The sequence below is a fragment of the Otolemur garnettii genome, unplaced genomic scaffold, assembly GCF_000181295.1.
Source record: "Otolemur garnettii isolate 467f Iridium unplaced genomic scaffold, OtoGar3 scaffold00001, whole genome shotgun sequence".
In the NCBI taxonomy this organism is placed as follows: domain Eukaryota; kingdom Metazoa; phylum Chordata; class Mammalia; order Primates; family Galagidae; genus Otolemur; species Otolemur garnettii.
The window spans coordinates 10,669,149-10,695,694 of NW_003852396.1; the positions used below are offsets into that span (position 1 = coordinate 10,669,149).

The 26,546-nt window shown below is 40.5% G+C and overlaps 1 protein-coding gene across 1 annotated transcript in view; it reads right to left on the bottom strand.

Moving 5' to 3' along the window:
- The window catches only part of FAT3 (FAT atypical cadherin 3), a 541,807-nt gene that overhangs the window by 349,133 nt on the left and 166,128 nt on the right, over nucleotides 1–26,546 (bottom strand). Inside the window, exon 2 of the mRNA XM_003780826.2 lies at nucleotides 19,528–19,842. Within this exon, the coding sequence (XP_003780874.1) occupies nucleotides 19,528–19,842 (315 nt within the window). The remainder of the gene's footprint in view (nucleotides 1–19,527; nucleotides 19,843–26,546) is intronic.

Below are 26,546 nucleotides of genomic sequence, written 5' to 3' on the forward strand. Positions count from 1 at the left end.
GTAGAGGAGGGCAGAGGGGAGGGTAGAGGAGGGCGGGGGGAGGATACAGGAGGGAGGATACAGGAGGGCAGAGAGGAGGGTACAAGAGGGCAGAGGGGCGGGTAGAGGAGGGCAGAGGGGAGAGTACAGGAGGACAGGGGGGAAGGTATAGGAGGGTGGAGGGCAGCACATTGGAGGGCAGAGGGGAGAGTAGAGGAGGGCAGGGGAAGAGTCCAGGAGGGTATAGGAGGGCAGAGGGCAGTGCATAGGTGGGCAGGTGGGAGGTGAAGAGGACAAGAGGTAATTCTGTGTGCCATGGAGGGACTAAGCATGGAGCACATCAGACTTGTCCTCAGAGGCTGAGGAAGTACTTGGGCTTTGACAGAGCGACACCAAACTTCTTTGAGCATCTCTACACAGCAGAGAACATTATAGCATGTGTCTGTGACAGCTGTGGAGATGCAATAAGGTCTGTAGCACAGGGTCTGGCAAATGTATGTCTCTAAACCTAAGGACAGCATTAGCACCTCTCTGTAGTCATGCCTAGCTCCCAAATGGCTATGAGTGGCTGTTCCTGCTTAACCAGGAACTCACCGAGGGCTGAGGCAGCCAGTGTCTCCTTCTTGATCCCCAGAGGGCACTGAACACAGGAGGCACCATAGGCTCTATCCCCTCTAAGAGCTTTCTTGGTTGGGGCAAGACTCTGGAGCACTGCGCTCAGGCCGAGCGTGTTGAATGTCGGCTTTCACACTACCATAGGTTGGGGGAGGCCGATGTTGACAGACACAGTTTGTCCCAGAGCACAGCTGATTGAGAGTATAACAAACTAGTGTTCAACACTTATCTTTGAAAAGATACCAGTTTCTCTCCATCAACAACTCTTTAGAAATGTGAACATTTTAGAGAGTCTCTCTGAACCTATTCTAATTTGGGGGGCCGCCTGTAAAAAAAAAAAAGATAAAGTAAGAAGTAAAGAAAATGGAATATTTGGTGTCTAACTATACGCCACAACAGAACCATCTGAGACTTTTGCACCCAAGGGCTGACTACAGGGCTCATACACAGAGCAGCTCTCCTAATACACAGAAGTGCAGGTTTACAATCCTTTTTGTCTTGACAAAGAACCTAGGATGCAGGGAAAAATTAAAGCCATAAAGGGTAAGGAATCATGTTCAGTGGGGATCAATAGAAGTGAAATGAAGTACTATAAAAACTGAACAAAAGTCAGTGGGAACTGCGCGCTGACAGCCCTCACCTGTGTGTTACTCAGTCTATACTCCCAGGCCCTTGCACAGTGCCTGACCCACAGCAGGTTGTTCATACCTGTTTCTTAAAGTAATTAATTCATAATACCCAAAGCAAGGCAGAGCAAAATCAACTCATTAAAGGCCAGAGCATGTTGCATTTAGTTTATTTCTAATGAGTTTATTTATACCTATTGCTTTCAGTATTTTGTTCCTAACGTGGTGTAGAATATGGCCCTAGTTTTGCCAACCCCAACCCCCCTTGATTTTAACTATGAATACAATGGATAGCCGTCCTCAAAAATAAAGGCTCTAAATAGGGTGATTTACTTGCTTATATTTATCTGTTGACATTTTTACGAATATACCCATAATGATTCTACTTATTTATGGGATATAGACTGATGTCTATATATGTATACATTGTATAAAAATAAAATTGGGGCATGTGGTGAGGACATTCAAAATCCTTTCTTCTCAATATTCTGAAATTTAAAAGACAACATTGTTAACCACAGTCAGCTCACTGTGTACAGAACACCAGAACTCCTTACTCCCATCCAGCTGTAACTTTATACCCCTTGAGCACCTGTTCCCACCCCCTGCTCTGCTCTGCCCTTCCCAGCCTTAGTAACCACTCTGCTTCCACGGGGTAGACTCCTTACAGACTTCTTCAGACTCCCCTATGAGTAAGGTCATCCAGCACTTGTCTTTCTGTGCCTGGCTGATTATACTTAACATTATGTCCTCTGTGTTCATCCATCTTTCTATAAAAAACAGAATTTTGTTCTTTTTATGACTGAGTAATATTCCATTGTGCATATATACCACATTTCTTCATCTGTTTTTCTATCAATGGACGCTGAGCTGATTTCCCCTCTTGGCTATGGTGAGTGATCCAGCAATAAACGTGGGTGTGCAGATACCTCTTCCACACCCTGACCACATCTCCTTTAGATCTGCACCTGGTAGTGGGACTGTTGGGTCATATGGTAGTTCTGTTTTTCATATGTTCAAGAATTGCTTTTCATAATGGATATCCTAATTTAAATCCCCCAACAGTGCAAAAGAGTTCCCCTTTCTCTATATCCACAATAGCATTTGTTATTTTTTGTCCTTTTAGTAATTACCATTCTAATTGAGGCGAGGTGACATTTCACTGTGGTTTTGATTTGTATTTCGCTGATCATGGCGGGATGTTGAGCATTTTTTCACGTAACCATTGGCAATGTGTATGTCTTCTTCTAAGAAATGTCTTTTGGTCATTTTTAAATTGAATTATTTAGTTCTTTTGCTCTTGAATTGTTTGAGTCCTTATATATAATACATACTAACCTTGTCAGATGCACAGTTTGCAAATATTTTCTCCCATCATTTAAGTTGTCTTTTCACTCTGTTGTCTCCTCTGCTGTGTAGAAGCCTTTTAGTTTGATAAAATCCCTTTTGTCTACTTTTGCTATTTTGTCTGTGTTTTTGGAGTCTTATCTAAAAATCTTTGTTTAGACCCATGTCATGAAGCATTTCCCTTATTTTCTTTCAGGTCTTATATCTAAGTCTTCAATAGACTTTGACTTGATTTTCACATATGGTAAGAGATAGGTGTCTAACTTCATTCTTCTGTATGTGGATATCCACTTTTCCCAGCATCATTTATTTAAAAAAACTGTCCTTTTGGCAGAGCCTGTGGCTCAAAGGAGTAGGGTGCCGGCCCCATATACCAGAGGTGGCGAGTTCAAACCTGGCCCCAGCCAAAAACTGCAAAAAAACCCCAAAAAGAACTATCCTTTCTCTATCATGTGGTCTTAGTGCCTTGTCAAAAATCAGTTAGCGTGGGGGTGGGTGCAGTGGTTCATGCCTGTAATCCTAGCATCCTGGGAGGCCAAGAGAGGTAGACTGCCTGAGCTCACAGGTTGAGACCAGCCTGAGCCAGAGCAAAACCCCATCTCTAAAAATAGCAGGGCATTGTGGCAAGTACCTCTAGTCCCAGATACTTGGGGGGCTGAGGCAAGAGAATCACTTAGAGCCCAAGAGTTTGAGGATGCTGTGAGCTGCAATGCCACAGTATTCTACCAAGGACAACAAAGTGAGACTCTGTCTCAAAAACAAAAATAAACAAACAAAAAAATCAGTCAGCTGTATTGTCTGTTGTTGTTTTTGATTCTGAAGTATAAACTTCTAATTTTAGAGAACCTTTCTTTAGGTTCCCTATGTACATTTGCGTCTTATAAATCAAGTTATTCGATGCCTATCATGGACAAAGTATGTAAATATTTTAATACCATAAGGCTGCATATAAATTACAGTCATGATTATAATTACTATTATGATTTCTATTAGCAAAGATCAACTCCCATATTTCCCCTATTTCTAAAACTACAAGGCATTTGCCAAATAATTACCTGCTTTCTTCTCCCACATATCAAATCACATAAAAATCAAACATAATAGAATGACAGTGTCACAGACTAGAAGGGCATTGTGACATTGTTTTAACCATACCTAAGCCTTTAACTATTTCAGTTAACATGAAGACCTGGCACAAAATTGATGCTCTAATTCCCAAAGCCCTTTGAGAACCTAGGATAAATGAATTTAAAGAGGGATTAATGATCTCTTATTTTTCTTTTATGAATACTTGTGAAATTTTTCAGTACTGTGTGAATTCTGACAACTTGCAGACTAGGTCAATATAAAACTTCCTTAATTCTTCAGAGGCAAGTGAATACAGAGACGACATTTTAAAAATAGTTCAAATGTCAAATAAAAGTTTTTTAAAAAGCTATTGGTCAAGAAAATTTCAGAATACTATTCAGTGTGGAATGTTAATGGCACATATTATACAAAACATATGATTCATTTACTTATTCATCCATCTATTTGTTCAGTTTCCTGACAGCATCTGCTCTGTGAAAAGCACCATCAGCAGGTGTTCAATGACAACAATGAGTGTGGAATGAATGGACAAATGGTGAGTGAGTAAGTGAGGGGTAAGAAGCAACCTTTTCCCCACTCTGATGAGTCTTATTTTCCTATGCTGCAACTGCCAGCCCATTTCCTATACTAGGAATGACCTAAAATATCTGCAATACATTTATTTGGCTTTGCTTCCTTTTTAATTCCTTTTGCTGCAGCCTGAATATTGGAAACCAGAAAACTGCACCAGAAGAAAACTAGGATCATTGCCTAGAGAAACCTCCAACTATCATTTAGCTGGTACGAGTTTCTGTAGATGGCAAAAAATGCAGTCATGTTCTTACACGAGAAGCTTAGCAACTGTGACTTGTGTCAAAAAAGTCTTCCATAGTTTGCTTTAGGACATGAAGGCACCAAGCGAGAACTCTGCTGGGAAGGCACGTGAACACCTTGAAGGCGCAGAATGAATGGAATCCAAAAGGTTCTGTTGTAGTCAGCAGTGAAACCTTCACAAATCATAAGATTTGTGAAACAAGAGTTTCATTAAAGAAAACCTCACTTTCTTACCTTCTATCCTTGTATTAATTTTAACCATGTGGGCTTTTAATATAGCTTATTTACAATAATTTTCCTTTAATGAAAATAGGCCAAAATTGCATGGTCCCACCTGGTATTTATACAGAGACAGCCTCTTCACTAAAGCGATCAATCCAGGAGAGGTTCCTCTGATCCTGGGAATAAACACTGCAAAGCCTGGCTATTGATGTAGGCACATTTTCACCTATAGGAGGAGTCTTCAAGGTCACCCTTTAGAATGCAGTGAGTCTCAGCCTACTTACTATTCTAATACCTTATTTATGTGATGTCTCAGCAGACGAAAAGCAGCAAATTAGAAAGCAGAGCGCTGGAAAGAGAGGCAACCTGACAACAGACAAGCTGAGCCCAAGGAGAGTGACCTGGATGCTTCTACACTGCTTAGCCCTGGATCATAATGGACAGTCCGAATGAAAATTTTTGTAGACATGATGAGCTATATGCCTTGCCCAACCCAGTGCAAAATGAACATGCCAAGCCCCTTGTGAAAAAATGAAGAAGACTTTCCATACAGTGACAGGAAAGCATTAAACCAAACACATGGGGGCCCTTCTGAGCGCACAGGGCCCTCCAGGACAGCACAGGGTTCAGGCCCACAAAGCCGTTCTGCTTGTATCATTTTGTCCAGCAGACGGTGTTGGAAAATTGAAAGATGCATTTGATATACTTTGGAAAGTGGTCTAGAACTTCTTTGTTCTGGCACACAAAGGGTTAAACTTTGGTCACCTGAAATAATTTATGGATAATACCCTCTGTCTCTGGATATATGAGATACGGCTAAAATTCTAAGGTGTGACTTTAACAACAAGCTGGAAATCTACCCTCAAACAGAGGCTTTGCTCACACCATAAAGGGTTTTTGTCTCCTAAAGAGCCTACTTGTTCTTTAGGCCTGAGAAATTTCCTATTTCTTTGTGTCCTTGCCCCACCAATGTGTGGAATCCAAAATCCATAAAGCTGTATTAAATAATATGGGGTGAAAGCACAAAATAATGTAACTCACTTACTAGCTATTACAACCTGGAAAGCATTGATAGAGTGCTATCGAAAACATCTCTAACATTTCCAAAGATGTGCAGGCAAATGTAAATTCACCAACTATATTTGATTAAATAGAAAAATAAGAATTTGGAGACTGATTATATATGCTCACTTTACACCAAAAGACATTTCACTGGGTACTAAAAGACTTAAAAACTAAAATTGCAGAAATATGTCTGAATATAGTTTCCTAATAAACCATTTTAACAAATATCCCCGTTTCCCACACATGGACATCACTTCTTCAGAAGAAAGCATTTCTCACTATGACAGAAAACAATTTAACTAAGTAAAAAATGAACAATTTAGTATGTACACAGTCAAGATGAAGTATGTCTTTATAAAATAGGAAATTTTACAGAGAAGAGAAATTTACTTAAGTGGTGGGAGGTGAAATTGGATTTATCTTGCTTAACGGAAGCATCTGCAATGGCCACATAGTTAAAATTGTGCATTAGCCAAGGCTCAGCATTTTCTGCTTATAATAGTCTATTTCTAACATGATGGATTTATTTTACATCTCCTCACTCATGTTCTCAGGGGTTTTCCTTCCTAAAACTGCCAATAAATATTATAATCATTTGTTATTGCCTTAAAAAAGTCCCATAAGAAACCTTAATATTATTTACTTAATCTCTTCATTTCAAAGCTATGTGACAGTAGCAATAAATGGCAGTTGATGGTGAAATAATACAGGACTGAGAGGTCTTAAGGGGAAGAGCCTTTGTTTTATTTATCTTGTATCCCCTGTAAATAATATAGTACCTGGTATATACTTACACTGATACACACACACACAGTAGAACCTCCATAAGTGACCACCTCCCTACACTGACCACCTCCTTAAGGTAACCTAAATTTCATAGACCAGACATGCACCACATATACGTACCATACAGTAGGCCTCGCCCTTTATGTTGACCACCTCCACATGTTGGCCAGTTTGTTACAGTCCCTTGAGTGGTCAACTCACCTACATATATACAGTAGGCACTCATAAATCATGAATATGTTGTATATATTGTAGAGTTTCAAGGCACTTAAACAAATTAATTATTCACCAGTTTTTAAGAAAAGATTTTTATAAGCAAATTATGTTGAAGGACAAGAATTCCTAATGCATTTAAAAATAGCTGTAATAGTGAACATTTGTTGAGCTCTTCATATATACAAGACTAATGGCCTTTAGTGCTTTATAAAATACACTAGCCCATTCAAACCTTGCGACAACTCGATATCTCTATCTTACTTATGAACCTTAAGAAGTTAAGAAATTTAGCCATTGCCATATGGCTTAGTATGTGAATGAAACACACTTTCCATTGAGGGGATTCCAACCTTCTCGTGGGAACACTGCATGAATTTCCCAGGGTGACATTCTAAGAAAACAAGTGGTTATTATGCAATTCTTGCTTGACAGTTCAAAGATAAGCAGAGTTATCTAAAATAGAATTCACTTTTAACAAAATCATTGGCAATTTTTTTTACAGAATACTATAGATAAAATTTAAACCAGAAACTATCCATCTAAGAACTATTAAAAAAGAGAAACAGGGCTTAATTGAGCACACGCTGGATGGAGACTGTGTTATTTTAGATGGTGATCATGGAATTTCATATCTCAAAGACAAAAAGCGATGGTCAAAAGCAATAATGTGATTTACAAAGACATATGCCTATCACTGTTACCTCCCCTAATTACCAAATCTAAAGACATCTGTCTTTGACATTTGTGTAGCAACTGACATCAGGGAACACTGCTTCTTTCTTGACCCTCTCTTCTGACTCTGTATCCACAACAGTAGTCTGTTTTGGTACTTTGCTTATATAAAGAAAAACCCATTAAACTTTGACAGCAACATTATAGATTATAACTACAAGAGTGGAGTACAGAATTTAAGGACAAGGAGCACAGCTGGGTTTTAGTAATGTGTGGACCAGACATTGGGACATCTTCAGGATCAAGCCTATCAGAGCTGCCTATCTGTCTGTCTATCTCTCAACCTCTTCATGCACACGGGCACCCTACAGTTCTCAGGTTTAGAACTCCTCATTTCCACCACAGCTAGAGATTATCTCTGAATCCCAATAACCAATTCCTGGAAGAGAGAATCTTGGTCCCAGTATCTACTTCAATCTAAATGTCTGAGATACAAAGGGAAGGATTTGAGGTTAGAACTTGGAGAATCAGCAGAGTTACAACAAGGTGCCTTCTCTGTGAGCTTTTACACCGGGCGCTCCTTTTCACCACACTCTGAAGGTTGTCTTCAACTCTCAAGTTCACCTCTTGTGTGAGCCACCAAGACCTGCTTAACTGCATTTGTATAGTCTCTCCCTTCCATCCCTTTCTTTCCTTCTCTTCAAGGCCACTACCACTTATAGGCTCAGACACAATTAGAGAGATAGAGATGGTCTTAAGGCCCTCAATGATAAGTAAAAATCATCTCTCAAACCACCAGTGTTAGGATGAAAGGGATGCTGAGAGTGGACCAAGTATGGAGCTCTCTGTAATGGATACGTGATGTCGGCTGCGGGAGCAGGGGACAGAGGAGCAGCACAGCTGTCGGGGTGTTTCTGATACTGGCTCAAACTCTTTGATTTTCAGGTGAGGACATGGCCAACTATTCACGTGCTTTCCAAGGCATCATACTATTTTATTCTTGGGACGTTGACACATCTAAAGTAGGGACAGGGTTTCTGGAAGCCTGAGGAAGGGTTCCTTCTCTATCCCCATCACTGTCCGCTTGTCAGCCACAGCTTCATTTAGATGACCACGTGTATAGCATCAACATGACACATGGTCACAATCTGACAGGATGAAATTTAACAACCCTTTATGTAAAGTGTTGTACTTATTCCTAGTTTGAAAACATCAACTTTCTAAGGTCTTAATCATACAATGTAGATGCCAAATTAGCTAAAACAAACTCTGTAAATGTGTAGATAATATCATTTAACATTTATTGAGAGTACGCTGCATGCCAAATACTCCTTAAAGTTCTCTTCACGTATTAATTCATTTTATCTAACTGGCAAGACAATTCATTATTACTATAACTACTCCTGTTTTCTCAGGGGAACTGAAGTTCAGATAGGTTAAGTAACTGGCCTAACATCACACAGCTAGAAAGTGGAAGAGCTGGGATACAAATGCAAAGACATTTGGTCTTAGTGTCCAAGCTCTTAAACACTAACCGTCTTGGTGGCTTCTTTCCCTCCCAGGCTTACTGTGAAGCCCAACTATGACATGGAAAAGCAAAACCCAAATATTTGTCATTTTGCCACAAAGTAATGAAACTGCTGTCATCAATAACTCACACGTGGGTTTTGTCATTTTAGTATTAGAGTTTCATATGCTTTCCCAAAATAATCGCCCTCAACACAAGTAAAGTTTATAGATTTCTATAACACTAATACAGCTTTAGAAAAACACTTGCAACTTTTTATAAGAATGTCAAGAAGCTAGGAACAAAGTCAAAGATGACAGAAAATGACACGACCAGAATATAAAGTGGTAAGAACACTAAAAGTGGACTTTCCGTTCTCAAGGTCAATAGTGAAACTATCCTTCATCCTGTGGAAAATGTTCAGATAGCAACTTCAATACTTTTAAAGAAAAGTGCTTCTAGAGAATAGGCATTAAAAGGCTGAGAAATGACAAAGTGAATGAACTGATGAGATCCAGATTTATGAAGCACAGTGAATGCCAGGCCATGGTAACTTCCACATGACCTGTGGCCGTCCACAGAAACACCCCCACAAGACACGATATCTGTGGATGATCTTTCTCGAGTCCTGAAACGATTGTGGTAACTGAATGCCACATAGTCCCTCACCCAACTCCTACCCCTTTTACAACTGCTCAAATTATTAAACTAACTCAACTAGATCACAAGTATTCCAAATCCAGTTTTTTGAAACCAAACTTGAATAGAGCAAAAACCATTAAAATTCTTTTTCTTTAAAATTCTTACCATGAAAAGAGCTCTGCCCTAAGAGTCAGTGGCTCTTGATTCTGCCAAGTGGTCTCTTTTCCATAGGAGAACCTCAATCTTTGGAGCAATAACCTGATTCTACCTCATATTCCTTTCCCAGGACTGCCATAACAAAGTAGCACAAACTCTGGGTGACTTAAAATAATGGGAATTTATTATTATTCCTTTCTGGAGTCTGAAAGTCCAAAACCAGAGTATCTGCAGATACATGCTTCCTCCGAAGATTCCAGGTGACCCCCTTCTTTGGTTTTTCCCAGATTCTGGTAGTTGCTGGTGATCCTTGGCATTGCTGGGCTGGTGGCACCATCTCTCCAATCTTTGCCTCCAAGGATGTTGTTAGGGCTCAAGGTTCCTAAATACGATACCTTGGCATACCAAGTATTTTTCAAGCTGAAGGAAACCGAGAAAACTGCAGAAACAGGAAGGTCTCTCTAACCGTCTTCCACCCCCTCTCTCTTTTGAAGACCCTCATGTGACAGGTGTCTTGACTTCTATCTAGAGAAAAAATGTTAAACCAAGAGGCCAGGAAGAAGCTAAACAAACTGGTTGTGGCAAGTTCCAAGGTTATTACCGTTAGTCTATTACACTCTTTTGTCCTATTATACTACTACCTGACTGTCAAATTTTCACCAAATCTTAGTATAAAAATACAGTTTTCCCTTGGTTTGGGGGTAGTCTTTATTTTTGAAGACTCTTGTGTTACATAAAACTTTAAATAAATTTGTATATTTTTCTTTTGTTAACCTGTCTTTTGTTATAGGAATCTTAGCCGTGAATCTTATGATGGGCAAGGAAAATATATAACTTTTCTCCCCTACACCAACTTCCCTCTGCATCAATGCCTCTGTGTCCAAATTTCCCTCTTTACATAAGGACACTCTTCACTGAATTGGGACCCGCCCTCATGCAGGATGACCTCATTCCAACCCTATTACATCTACAAAGATGTAGATGTAATTCCCAGATGTATTCCCCAGATAAGGTGACCTTCTCAGATAGGAGGTGAGGGGTTAGAACCACAACACATCTTTGGGGGGTACAAAATTCAATTCCGCATACAGCTATAAAACAAAGTGTGTGCACAGTCATCTGAAAGACTTGTTTGAGCTTCAAAGTCCTAGGGTCACTAATGTGTTTATTGAGTTTGCTCACATTTTTCAAATTTGACACATTCGTTTATAGCAGTAAGCCCAATAATCAGACCAATCCCAGCTCTGTGCTGACCAACTGGGTGGCCTTGGGCTGGTCATGTTCCCTGAACCCCAATGTCTGCCCAGAATCACAGTGATCACTAAAGGAGCTAACAAGCCAGCAGGAAGTGGGTACTGAGCAGACTCTGCTCTCTGTTAAGGCTCCTCTTCCCACCCTTTTACTAGGGAAGGAGGGGACTCGTAACTCCGAAAGATTCTAGGAGTCTCTTTAACAGTGGTAGCCAAGAATAGAAAGAGGAAGGCAATGGTTTCAATTAAAATTCACTGTTTCCCTCAGAACAGAAGAAAGTCATAGACTAACACAGTAAATTACTACTGTGGAAATAATGCCCAAATAGAAAAAATAAAAGAGAAATGTATGCCCTTAATCAATGTTTTTTATATATAAATACAACTCCATCATCTGCTTTCTTTGCATGACTCTATCCCCTTCCCGGATAATTCTCAGTAATGTCCAACAGCATTGTCCGGTGCAGCTGGACAACAGTAATGTCCGGTGCAGCTGAGCCCTGGGGCAGGCTGGCTATCTGGAAAAAGCACCCCTCCTACACACCTCTTCCCAGTGGGTTGGCAGGACACAAACCAGCACGGAATGAAGCAGCAGCATGAGCCCTGAGGAAGGACCAGCCCTCTGCCGCTGAGCCACGCCTATGAGCTGCCTGCAAGCCTGGGGTAGGCTCCCAGGAAGGGCAATGGCCTCCCTGCCTTATCAGAGAGATTAAGCCTACTCATTCCTCTCCTTTCACCAAGGTTTCCCATCCCTGCCTGTAATTCACTTTTACTAAACATACACACCTTAAAATTCTTTCCCACATAACAATCACGTTAACTCAAAGATTCAAATCTGTCAAAAATGGGGTTAAACACATACTTTTTCCTAGTACTTAAGCTGTCCTTAGGAACTTGACTAAATTTGGAGGTCAAATTACTTCCTGTTACTGATGGTGGCACCAGTTTCTACTTACGTCTTTTTTTTTCTTTTTTTCTTTTGAGACAGACTCTCACTCTGTCACCCTGGTTAGAGTGTTGTGCTGTCACAGCTCATAGCAACCTCAAACTCTTGGGCTCAAGTGATTCTCTTGCCTCAGCCTCCCAAATAGCAGGGTCTACAGGTGCCTGCCACAATGCCCCGCTAGTTTTTCTATTTTTAGTAGAGACAGGGTCTGGCTCTTGTTCAGGCTGGTCTTGAACTCCTGAGCTCAGGTGATTCACCTGCCTTGGCCTCCTAGAGAGCTAAGATTATGGGTGTGAGCCACCACACCCAGCCTCCTACTTAAGTCTTCACTATCCTATGAGGTATCCAGAGATGGGGATCTGGGACACAAGTCTAAGTTCCCACACATCTACCAGTGCCCTGGCTGTGTCCCAGAGCACCACATCATCCACAGGGATACCAGAGACCTTAGAGAGGTACAGGATCCAGGATCCAGAACTCCCATCCCATCTGAAGGATTTTTCTTGCCCCTTTTACATCTACTTTTACTCCAAGGACAAGACAATCCACATTTTTATCCACAAGCAGGCTGGCATTAGCAGGAGCAGGCTTTGGAGCTACTTAAGCATTTCTAGGAAATAAACTCGAAATAATCTCTTTCTGCTAGTTTCTAGAGAAAGCTGTTCAAAACAGAATCCGATGAGAAATTTGCTGTCAGCCAAATCCTCTCCAAATACAAAGAGTTGAGAAAATGATAACTTCATCCTCATTTATTCTGTTTAAAGTTTTGTTATTGTTTTGTTCTCTTTTATTTCTACGGGATTTGATTTCAAGTATTCATAGGGCCTTTAAAATACTGCAGTCAGAGGGAAGGGAGAAGCAGCTTTAGGTTTCTTCCCTTCTAAATTTTATTTCATGTTTTTATTAATAGTAATACTTGTGTCCACATACACACATTATATATATGTGTGTATACATATATACACAGACACATTTTGTTTTAGGTAACAGTAGCAACACCTCCACAGCCTTTCATCTTGGACAGCGAACTTTGCCGAGGGCTATATAGAAAGATATCCTACAAAGTATTTCACATTAGGTCAATAGTTCTCACTTGGGGCTATTACCCCATGGGGGGACACATGATAACGTCTGGAGATATTTTGATTGTCACATCTGGAGGGAGGAGTGCTGATGTGGTAGAGCCCCAACAGTATCAGGGTTTAGAAATTCTAAGACTGGTACTTACCTGCACAAAAGCATCCAAATAAAACTAAGCCACAGAAAAGCAGAGCCTGAGTCCAGCTCAAGAGGGAGCACGTTCTCTCTGGCTGGATGGTCCAGCCTGAGCAAGCCCTCTGCACCCTCGGAACCCCACTATCCTCCACCCCTAGCCCGCTGTCGTGAGCTGATCAATGGGGACACACACAGCCTCCTTGGGGACATAATGACAGTGCAGGAAATTTCCCTTTGTCCTTGTTCATTTGGAGCACATTCGCATAGATGCAAAGGTCATTGCTGAATTTAAATAACCCCCTGTGATAAATCTGCATGAGCCTGATTTGTTCTACTGGACTTGTTGGATTAAATGAACACAATTTAATGTTCTATAGGACAAGGCCTCCTTTCATGGCTGAAAGAAGGAGCAAGGGTGATTTACAGTTTCATACATACTCATTCGCTACATTATCTGCTTTGTGCCTGAACTTATGAATATCAACGCATCAGCCGGCAGCCTTTCCTACCCATTCAGGAGAATTTAGCTTTCCATCAGGAAAATCTACACCATCCAGAAAGAAACAAGGGATAAGAGACAGTGACAGGAGATTTCCAGTGCTCACACTGAAGGAAAAGCACCAATATTTTGTGCCCTTGTCCCTCACCTTGTATTTTTTTTCTTTAAATCTCTGTATTTTTAAAGGGTTCCATCTTTTTTCCTAGAAAAGATGGGTTTCTAAGCAGATTACCACCACACAGAGCTGTGTGAAAACACAAAGTTTAGCTTAAAGATACCAAATTATCTCTGAACCCCCTTACGAGCTAACATTTTTGTATAATGCTATCCGAAAATCAAATAATGTTTGTTTATTCATTAAAGTAGGTCTGAACTATACTTGACAACAAATTCTACTTGATTCTGTATCTTTGGAAATAATACAAATATATCCAAATATTATGTAACCCTAATTTTTTACTAACCACAAGTCTTAGGAATCCATTTGATGTTTTGCTCATGGATCATTAAAGAGACAGAATTTCATTTTTTTTTTCTCCATTTCATAAAGCAGAAAGCACAGGCTCTAATGTAAGAATTGATTTGGGGAGTGGGTGGAGAGAGCGCTGAAGGTGAACATGTTAGATGACTCACAAAGGTGGCTGTCTTGTCCTCAGATGTATCTGTATCTCAGATCCCTCAGCACCTGTTATCTCCCACTTTTGTTTCTCTTGGTTAACTAAAGTTTAGAGCAGCGATTTTCAACCAGTGTGCCCTGGCACATTGGTGTGCCAAGAGAGGATCTGAGGTGTGCTGCAAACATTTGTAAAAATCATTAATTAAATTATTTTCAAAAGAAGTTCAAAGCACAATAAGTATATTCTTTTTTAAACTTTTTTTTGATCAACATAATTTTAAGTGTTCCACAGCAGTTTAACTATAGGTTCAAGTGTGCTGTGAGATAAAAAAGGTTAAAAAACACTGGCGTGGAGCCTTGCTCCCTAGGTTCTTGGAGAAGCAGCACCATTGCCAGAGAACTTGTTAAAAATGCAAACTTGGTCCCGTAAGGTCACCAGGTGGGTATCATGAGGCTGGGGTGTGGCCTGATTTCTTTCTCTGTTACTCCTCACTGTAACACCCTCTGCGTCTTATACCATATACCAAAAGTCGAGCTGATACTACCTTATTTGGAGCTGATTAAAAATCTAAGGACAACCAATATTTCAATATACTACCTCCTCCCTTAAAATGTCCATACCTCAGGTAATCAATAAAGGGAGAATCTAAAGTTTCCCTGCAGCAGACACATTTTTAAAGACAATTTCTTCCTCTCAAAGTATCTGCAATAGAGGCAGCTGGTCTACCTACACATAAAGTACACTTCCCTCAGGTTGATCTCAAGATGCTGTCAGAAAGCCAAAGAAAGCTTAGCTTCACCTCTACTCACATACAGATGGAGGCGCCAGTGAGCAAACATGTGTCCAGGGAGACAGAGCCACAGCAGAAAGAAATTTAGAAAATCTAAGCCCTGAATAATGGACCATTGATAGATCCCTTAAGCAAGGGTCCCCTCATGGACACAGACTCTGCATACAGCATATGCTAATCCTGGATGTATGTTTTACAGGGGCAGGGAAGAGTGAAGGGGCTGAGGTGTGTTTTTTCTTCCCCTACTAAAATAATTATTTCAAGGTGGGCCTCTCAGAAAGAAGATAATTAAAAAAACCAAGGTCCTTTAAAACCTAAACATTATCAAACCCCAAAACAAAAGGAAAAGAAATGTGTACATTTGCTACTTTTAATATCTTACTGCACTGCAGACATTGATGACTCCTTAAAAATTCATTTTGAAATGAGTTCATGCCTCTCAAACTAGCTCAAGTAGCAACAAACGGGCTTTCAAAGTCAGCTGCACTTGTTGTATTCCCTGGATTGTCCCCTGTCTTCTCCCTCTGCAGAGCAACTCGCTCTTCAGGGCCCTTTTCTGGTCTGAGAAGCTCCCACCACCACCCTGCCCTGCTCTGACATGCTGTCCTGTTCACAGTTTATAGTCCTTAGAGTTCAAACTTTTATGTTGTTGTTGTTGTTATTTTTAATGAACTGCTTTATTCAGTTGCCTCCTAAGTATATCATATGTGTGGCGAAACTAAATTCTCTGAATACAGAAACTTAGTTGTCTCACACTGTGCACCTGTTTTACCAATACCTGGGGTCTAGAGATAAACAGTGCTTTATGAAAAGTGCACTTTACAAGATTGAATGGAAGGTTCCGGGGCTGCATGCCCACCACTAAGGCACGGCACCGCTGCCTTTCAAAGATGCCTTCCTCAAAAGACAGCAAGTCCCAAAGCAGTATGCTTACAGCGTACACAAACTTTTTTCTAGTGGAGAATATAGAATGATGATGACAATAATAGCTAACATTTATTGACTGCTCCACTAAATGCTGGCATGCTGAGCCTGTGCTAAGTGGTTTCTGTACCGTAGACATGGCAAAAATAAACATTCCGAAGACTTAAGGGAACTTCCCATCTCTGTTCCCCAGTTTACCCTGGGTGACAAATGAGTGGCCAGCATGTATTTCCTTATATAAGCTGGAACAAATAAAATTCCTGGTCACCCAAAGAGGCAAGTGGACACCAGCCTGTTTGTGCTGCCTCAGAACAAGTGAGCAGGCTGCGTTTGACTGAATCAGCTGCTCAGCCTGGAGTTAATCAAGGGCTCTCTGCACAGACCAGAAGACACCTTACAACATCACAGCTTTGGTTTTCTTCTTAAGCCACAGGAATTAGTGAAGAAATCTATTGACTACTGATTTGTGATTCTTGGTCCAGTAGAAAGGTCCCAATTGTTCTTTGGATAGAGAACAGAGCGTTCAATAGAGAAATCTCTCTCCATTTTGGGGTTGGGTACATCTGTTATCTGCTATAAACTGTAGACTATAAGTATTGACATTATGCGCGTTTGCATTAATCATTTTAATCTTTATTTATTATGTAGCACATTGCCAAAACAAAACAAAACTCTATAAATTCCAATTCTACTGCCAAGGAAGAAATAAAAGGTCAGTTTACTAGAGTCAACATCCAGTTAAAAAAAAGCAAAAGCATAAATCGTTCTTAAATATACTGGTTAGCGACACCTCCTGCTTCATTATTGGAAAAGTGTTATATGGACATATATATTGCATAAAAATAACTTTAGAGAGACAGGAGGGAATGCCAAAAATTAAGGCTTCTCTTAGAGAATTTCTTGGGCTGGCTGAAATTTGTTCTATAGGCAACATGATACTCAGAAAACACACTAGTCAGAATTTCACTGGCCTTGGGGCTCTGTGAATCTCATTAGAAACAGGCAGAGTAATAACATGATTCCTAAGGGCTCTGACAGGTAAACACCAGCCTTCAAACACATCAGCACATTCACTCTTCATGTTGGAGTTAGAAAGGTCACTCTCATTTTGCAGAGGAGAGACTGCTGTGCCTGTAAGTAGAGTACACTAGTAAGGACGACATTTTGTTGTGGGATGTCGCTGCCCCAGGCACCGCACCGTGCAAAGCATTTCGAGTGGGGACTCCTATCTCCCTCGCACCAACCCCTTCTCACAGAAAACTGAATTTCAGAGGGGCTCAATTACCTGGCCAAGGTCACGAAGCTGGTGAGGTCAGGACTGGATGAATTAGTCTATTTTCCACACGGTGGTCTATGATTTTCCATGTTAGAACACATAGAGCAAGGATCTGAAACACAGGAATTCTAACCCCAAATGTGGCTTCCTCTGCAAAGCCCTCCCTGCAGACGCTCTCACTAACCCCACACTGAGTGAAGCTTCCCTACCCCAAACAGTTGCCGTACTCTCTCACTATAAGGATTGGTTAATTTCCTATAACTTTGGGTCCCTGAAAGGCTTGAACCATATCTTAAGTTTATAATCCTACTTATTAGATCTTGTTTGGAAATTAATAGGTACAATAAATGTTTGGTGATTAAATAAATGGATAAAGAAAGTCCAGTATTTTCTTATTATATGATTGGGAACTATCTATTCCTTTTGGACAATCAGACAAGTTAGGCAAATATGAAATTCTTGGCACACACACTTTTTAAAATCTATAGCAAAAAGAGAGAAATTATGATAGTATGGGGTTTTCTGAAAGTACATGTGTAAACTCTCAAAAGGTGAAGAGCAGACACCTGTTTTAGTTACGTGAGTACGTGTGCTCCTCTCTGCACAGCCCACCTAAATCTTCCAACCTGAATTCTTCCCTGTGACAGTTATTCTCCCTTTACTTTAATTCCTATGTGGAGGAAAAGAACAGCTGAGACTTCCCTTCTGCCCTGCTTTGACTTGTCCAGGACCCACCACTCAGGACTCAGTAGCAGTGGGATCAACACAGGAGACCCACAGGCTGACTGGGGGTGTTTCCGACTCACTCAGCTGGGAAATGTAAAGATGTCTGTGCCCTCAACATCTTAAATGAGACCTTCTTTGGTCCTAGTTCTCTTTCTCCCTCCTCCCCCACCCTTACTCTTGAATTTCTAAAGTGACTGAATTAATTTATCTGGAGCTCTTTAATTTATCTGTTAAGTGACTGAATTTATTTCACGAAGCTCTTTGCTATAGCAAAAGCAAATCAGGAGTAGGGGGCTTCCCAGCACAGTAGGGGGGTGTCAGGGAGTTCCTCCACCGACTGGGGCTCTGACAGGGTGGGCCAGGCTCCAAATCTCTGAGTTCTCTCCTTTGGGGACAAGCAGGTGACAGATGATGACCCTTTGTCTTATAAGAAAACACATCAAATCCTGATTCCACACTGTTAGAATGCTTAACAAAACGACTAACTCCCTCACAATTAGAGAAAATCAATAGTCTTGGGAGAGAAAAAACAAAACATTGGCGTTCTCTTCAAATTATGTTAATAAGAATCTAACATTCATAAAAAGCTTGGGATCAGCTGTATGTTTATACTTTAACAAATAAAGGCATGAGAAATACCTACCCACTCGATCAGTAGTTTGTCAGGTAAGTCTGTCCACACCTACTAATACCAAAGTATATTAAGTTTTGACCAGTAATTAATTCACTTGCACAGGGTGAAATAAAATTACATTATTCTAAATGTCAACAGAACAAAATCCCCTCCATCACAACGCTCACTGAGTGTTTTACTACCTTGTTGAGCTCAACAAGAGGAAAATCAAAAGACAGCAGTGAACCTTGGAGATTTACTCTGCAAAGCATTTTCCCCAGTGTATGTACTCATATCAGAATGTAATCAACCAAACTGCACACCTGTTACTGATCCTTATTCAACAAATGAAGTTTCCAGTATAATCTCTAGAAACTTTTGGAGCAAAAGAACAAGAAATTAAAGTTTTGCATATTTTAATTAACACTGAGATATTGGAAGTTCTTCTGAACATCGACACTTCACTGAAGGATAGTACAGGAATCACAAAAAAAAAGTCTGGGGCTTAAGGTCAACAGTCATTCACAGCCAGCCAGACTGAGGCCAAGCAAAGGAGAAGTTCCTGGAAGTTCAGGCATCACAAAGCCAGTTACCCAAAGAAGCCAGCACGGGCCACGTCACTCCTTCCCAAGAAAGAGAAGGAAGCAGTTGGCTCTCTGAGTGGTCTGGGAACCACATTTTGTTATTATGAGTAAAGTAAGTCTAAGGCTTTCTGTGAAAGTCTCTGATTTCTATTGATCACTGCATTTCAGGCTCAGACGAAATTAAAACATACCAAACAGTCAGAGGAAGACACCCCTTCTCAGAAACTACCCTCAATAAGGAGCATACTATTCTTTAGACAAAATAAAAAAGTGGCTGCAGCAGGTGTCAGACTGATGCATTTAAAAGTTGGAACATGCCAGCTTAGAAAAAGCCATGTGAGCACCCCCTTACCTGTTTTGATATTGATGGCAAAGAAATTCTGAGGATTCCCACTTGTAATCCTATATGTCAGTTTTTCACTGGAACTGGAGTCAGGATCTTCAGCCTGGATCTGAATGACAGATACATCCTTTGGAGAGTTTTCCATGACAGCAGGATAGTAAATAGGTTCTGAGGTTAGGGGTGCATTGTCGTTTACGTCCTCCACTTCAATGTAGACCTCGATGGTGGAATACAGCGGGACGACACCCCGGTCTGTGGCGTACACTGTCAGCCAGTATGAACTTGTTGTCTCCCGATCAAGGATGTCTGCAGCAGTGATGACCCCTGAGAGAAAGCGGAGAAAGTGTGACTGCTGTAGCAGAATGGGAAGACACTTGAAGTGAACAACCCCAAATTCCAGAGTTGTGCGAAATGATATTGGCAGAATGAAAAAAGCATCCCAACCCGTAGTATGAGATTAAGTTAGGATGTCACTCTTCACAGAAGAAAATGATTTTCTGCAAGACCATATTAAATAGTTCTTCTACCATTTGTGAAGCCTAATTATATTCACAACACTTTATTTGAACTTTGGAGCTAGACATTTTCACACAGAGAGAGAGAGAGAGAGAAAGAGAGAGAGAGAGGGAGAAGCGATAATATGAGTCTTCCCGTAAGAGCGAGAAGAAAGCAGGCAGGGAAATCAGAACAGTAGCAAGTCAATACCTTCATTTGACCCGGCATCGAATTGATTTCTCATGCAACAAAAAAACTCTCCGAGGGTAAATTATTTTATTTGTTCATTCACAAAAACAAGAAAGAGCCTTCAAATGTTTCTTTGCCTTCTAAAACAGAAAATATTTTGCCTATTAGGATGTATACCTCCTTCACATCGTTTCCCTGAAAATCAAATGTCATAGTTATTCCACAACCATCAGAGAAGCCATCCCAGCACACACTCTGAATGAGCTCTGTCTCCTTCACAAACTCTGCAGAGGGCTCTGATAGCGCCCGAGCCAGTACGAGATGCTCATGGAGAATCATTTTAAATTAAGGGCACTCCCTCACATCTTTCCCATTTCATGGTCGAAACAAGTGCCAACCAGGGAATCAGATATCTGCCAGAAAGCCTAAAACATAGAAAGAAAAAACACAGTGCCCTTGTACATCTTTACAGCCCTCACACAGTTACCGCTAGGATCAAGCACAGGATCATAAGTAATGTCCACCATGATGGGAAAACACCGGGAGGCTCACAGAAAGCGTGAAATTCATGTAAATCCTTATATCATAAAAGACATCCATCGAAGGAGTCCAGGAACAGTCCTTCAGCTCTGCCTGGAGTCCCCTCCATCCTCTGCACTCCTATTGGACTTTTGCCTCAATTAGATACATAACTTGGCCTGTAGAACCTCCATAAGCAAACTGCCAAGTACAGCAACTGGGAGGAAGGAGAGCATCTGTTCAGAAACAGGCTGGAATATTCAAAGTTGCCTAAAACTCAGAACAGCCAAAGAATTCAAAGGGAGAAAACCTAATTGATGTTGAAGTTTCAGCTCCAGAATGACTCTCCAAAGAACCCTTCATACTGATATGACATGGGATAAAAGATCATCTTAAATATTCTCAATGGAAATGTGCAAAACTTAAGTGGTAGTGTTATAGGTGATAAATGGAAGTGAGAAAGGAAATCCCCAGGTGGCATCGCAAGAGCAGAGACCAGGCCAGGCACGGTGGCTCACGTCTAATCCTAGCTCTCTGGGATGGCACGGCAGGAGCATTGCTTGAGCTCAGGAGTTTGAGACCAGCTAGATCTCATTTCTACTACAAATAGAAAATCTAGCCAGATATTATGGTGGGTGCCTGTAATCCCAGCTACGCAGGGAGGCTGTGGGTGGAGGATCACTTGAGCCCAGGAGTTTGAGGTAGCTGTGAGCTATGACACCATGGCACTCTCGGCTGGGGCAACAGAGTGAGACCCTGTCTCAAATAAAAAACATAAGAAGAAGAAGAAGGAGAAGAAGAGTAGGTACCAGAAAATACAACAGGAAGAAAAAGAGGAGCAGTATAAAAATGCTGCTTGTAAACACAGTGATAGGTGTTCATTAATTGAATGAATAAGAAATAACCTTATAAACTGGGCTGAGACAGAGCAGAGTATCAATCAGCAAGACATTGGGGTCCAGAGAAGCCTCTGAGGGCTAACGATCCGGCCCGGTGTGAGTGCATCTTTGAGGACAGTACACAAGCCGATCACAAACACCATGGCTGGTTTGGGGGCACACTTACAGCAGTCACAGCTATGGGCTGCCATGCAGACAGAAGTGGTGCTGCCACCCAGGGAGACCACAGCTGTGCGAGTCAGAGGTGGACAAGTGACAGGGAATTAATAAGTCTCTGGAAGGAAACAAAGAGATGGCAGGTGTGAGCTGAAGTGAGGTTTACAGTTCACCAAAAAATGCTCTGATTCTGTGAGGCTCCTCATGAAGAGACCTGTCTATTCATTTCACAAGCACTTACTGGCCCCTGTGCTGGACAGTGAGAAAGAGAGATCAGTGAGAAGGTAGAGTTTCTGTCCTAAAGACTCCCAGTCCTGTTGAGAAGACGGATTTCTAATGAAAAGATCTATCTTGGGGGATAACGGCCAGAAGGACTCAGCTTCATCTGATTTAGACTGATGGAGAAGGGCAAAGAATTTAGAACTGGGAGGGGATATAGGCAAGGGAACTAGCATTCACTGAAGACTTAAAATGTGCTCTGAGACTTGCAATGCACCTTCCCTATAACATAAACTTTATCGTTCTCTCTTAAAGATGACAGCACCAAGTTGGTGACTTGCTCAATGTCTCACGGATAACTGTAGAAGAACTCAAGTCTCTCTGCCACAGATGCTCCTGTTACATTTCCAGTATTTTCTGTTTGCCTGGACAAGATGTTTGACCCAAACAACCCTAGTTTTCCTACCTATCTTTCAGTATTGCAGCAATTGTTACATGTACAACAAAGTTTGGTAAAATGATTATGGCATAGTAGATGCTGAGTCCATGTTAAATTTATGTGAATCCAAAGCAATACCTAAGCACACACCCAAGCAGGGGCAGTCTGGACAGGTGGGATGTTTGGGATGGGTCACCATGCCACACGTGCTCCTTCGCTGGTCATGTGGCATTCGTGCAGTCTTCATGACAGTGCCCAGTCCTTCCGAGAAACAACAAAGTAAGGCCACTAAAAAGAGAATATAACTCACCAAGCAAGAAAATCAGAGAAGTTCTTCAGTCTTTTTTTTTTATTTCTTTTTATTCTTTTTTAGAGACAGGGTCTTACTTTGTTGCCCAGGCTGGAGTGCAGTGGCACGATCATAACTCACAACAGCCTCAAATTCCTAGTCTCAAGCGATCCCCCTGCCTCAGCCTCCCAGTAGTTAGAACTGCAGATGCACACACCACTATGTCTAGATGATTTTTCTGTATTTTTTGTAGAGATGAGTTCTCCTTATATCGCCCAAGCTGTTCTTGAACTCCTAATCTCAAGCGGTTCTCCCACCCTGGCCTCCTAAAGTGCTGTGTTCCACCATGTTTGCCACCTTTCCTGATGACCAGACACACGTGCAGCTGCATGTGTACGTGACTATGTTCATACACACACACACACAGTCACACATGGACCCCCACACACCCACACACACTCTGTCACACACTCACACATATACACACACTCTCACACACACACTCACACACAGTCACAAGTGCACACACATGCAGAGATCTGCAGTCATACAACTGCTTTTTGATCCCTAGAAGTCACTAAATTCTCTTTTTTTCCTATTTGTCAAACCGGAAGATAAAATATCACAGACTTTGAGGAATCCTTGGATCAGAGGTCTTCACTAATACAAATTAAATGCATGGGTGGAATTTCACTCTATTTTACTGTTAATGAAGGGTCAGACAACTTTTTTTAAAAATTAGAATGATCTCTTGTTAAAATATGCCTATGGGTATATTTACTAAGTAATTAGAAGTGTGAATGAGTGTCTTGGAACACAGTGTTCAGATGTCAGCTTTATGATCCAAAAATTGGAGAACAAAATGAGAAGAATGGCTCTGAAATGTACAAATTATTACAGGATTCTTCCAAGGCATCACATTAAATCACATTTAACACCATCAAAGTCCAGCGGTCCAGCGATGGCATTGCTTCATTCCTTGTCTATTCTCAGAGATAATAATGATCTACATGGTCACAACCAAAAAATGTAAATTTACATGAACTCTTTCATCGATCAAAAACTCACTTTTGAAGTTGACCAAGAAGTGCCAAAGTCACATGGCATGAGCCCTTAACTTTGTAACAAACACAATGCATTCTTCATCACTTTTCTGAAAACTTCAGATATGCAGCATACCGTAAATTGCATATATCTAAAGCAATTTAGTAAGTTTTGATATTCATGACACCATCACCACAATCAAGATGGTATCAGCCTTCCCATTTTTAATTCCTTGATGCCTATTCTCCCTGACCCCAGGGAGCCACAGAAGAGCTCTCTGTCACGTAGATTATGCCACAGTTTCTGGAATTTTATAGGACTTGAATCATATAGTATGTGTTTCTTTTTTTTTTTTTTCTGGCTTCTTTCACTCAGAATAATTATTTTCATTTTCATTTTAGTAATTTTCCTTTATATGGGTATATCACTAATTTTTAAACCATTGACCTGTTGATGGACATTTGAGTTGCTTTTAGTTTTTAGCTATTAGAAATAAAAGCTGCTAAGAACATTACCCTGTAAGTTTTGGATGGAAGCATATTTTCATCACTCTTGAGTAATATGTTCGGGGTAGAATGACTGTATCACAGGGTAGGTGTCTGTTTTCACCATTTTACATTTCCATTTGCAGTACATACAAACAGTTCCGTTGCTTCACATCCTCACTTGTGATCTGATATTGTAAGACACATGTAATGGCATCTCACTGTAGCTTTAATTTGCATCTTTCTGATGATACTGAATATCTTTTAAAGTAGTCTTCTTGTCCGTCAGAAAAGAACTTAACTTATGATTAAGTGTTCATCTGTTTTTTAAAAAATTGAGTTGTTAGTTTTCTTAAGTTTTGAGAGCTCTTTATATATTCTGGATAAAAGTCTTACCAAATATACGATTGGCAAATATTTCCCCCCACTCTAAGGCTTATCTTTTCACTCTCCTAATAGTGATGTCTGAAGATCAGAAATTGTAGATTTTGATTTCGCATTTATCAAGTTTTCTTTTAGAGCTCATGCTTCTGGTATTGTATCTTTGCCTAACAAAGACTTTCTCTTATGCTTTCTTCTAGTCTAACAGTCTTAGGTGTTACATTTATATTTATGATTTATTTTGAGTGTTCTTTATGGTACAAGATATATTCATTTTTTTGTATGTGGATATTGTTCCAATTCCATTTGTTGAAAAGACTAAACTATCTCTGCTGAATTGTTTTTGTACCTGTGTCAAAAAGCAATTGATACATGTACAGTTTTATTTTTGGACTCTCCATTCTGTTCCATTAATCTGTCTTGATTAATGTAACTTTATGAGTCTGGAAATCAAGAAGTGTAGGTCTTTCAACTTAGCTCTTCTTTTTCAAATTGTTTGGTTACTCCAGATCCTTGTGATTCTGTACAAATTGTAGAATCAGCTTTAGAACTCAAAAGAAATTCAGAAAACCTACTAGAATTTTGATTGGAATTACATCGACCCCATAGGGCAATTTGGAAAGATTAGGCATCTTTATAACTTTTAGTCTACTGACCCCCAGAATGGCATATCTCTCTAATAGTGAGCCTTACTTCTCTAAGCAGTGCTCCATAGGTTCCGATTATAGATCTCACATATCTTTGTTAAATTTATCCCTTGACTCTTCAGGTTTTTGATACATAAAGGGCACTATTGTTTTAAGTTTAACTGTTTATTGTTATTATGTAAAATACAATTGATTTTTGTATATTGATTTTGTACCTGGCAATCTTATTAAACTCACTTACTAGTTCTAATAGATATTTTATAAATTCCACAGAGTTTCTGCATAGACAACCACATCCATCTCCAAATGGAGACAATTTTACGACGACTGTCATCACTATCATCACTTCCACACCCATCACTGTTTAATCATTGTGCACCTGGTACTATGACGGGTACAATACATTCCTTCTTCATTAAAATTTTAAAACCCTCATTTATTCACCAAAAATTTATTAGTGCAAGCACTCATAAAGAGGTAGTTACTATTCTTACCACCATTTTATAGATAAGGAGACAAAGATTTAGAGTACATAACTTGCCAATGATCACCCAGCCAATAAATATAAAATTCTCTTCTTAAACCTAAGTCTTTCAGATTTGAGACCAGTTTTTAACCAAACCATATTAAATTGCCTTTTTAATCCATATAGATATCAAAGCAACATAGAACTTTATGTCCACAAAGTTATTTTCTTCTCTGACAGGGAAGGGTCATTAATTAAGAAAATAGTATCCAATTAATATTAATTATACTTTCTTATTTGGGTTTTCCATAGTGAATATAGAAATCATAAAAAGATACTTCTTGGTATATCTTCACACTGAAACAAAAATTTGGTCTCTATAGTTTCAGACACCATTTCTATGTGGACCCCCAACCACATCCCAGAATAAAAGGGCTAAGTCTGCAAAAGACCTTTCACCTATGACAGCGCTTCAAGTGTCAGAGGATAACGATCCTTTGCAGGGTTTTAATTCTCTAGCTTAAGAACTCCTTCCTCATGTGCCATGTTAGGCTTCTGGTCCATTTTCCACCATGATATCTATTTTTCCCATCCCTCAGAATGACCACCCCAGACTGGGATGCCTCCCATCCCTCAGAGTGACCACCCCACACAGGGATGCATCCCATCCTCAGAGTGATCACCCCACACAGGGAAGCATTCCATCCTCAGAGTGATCACCCCACACAGGGATGCCTCCCATCCCTCAGAGGGACCACCCCACACAGGGATGCCTCCCATCCCTCAGAGTGATCACCCCA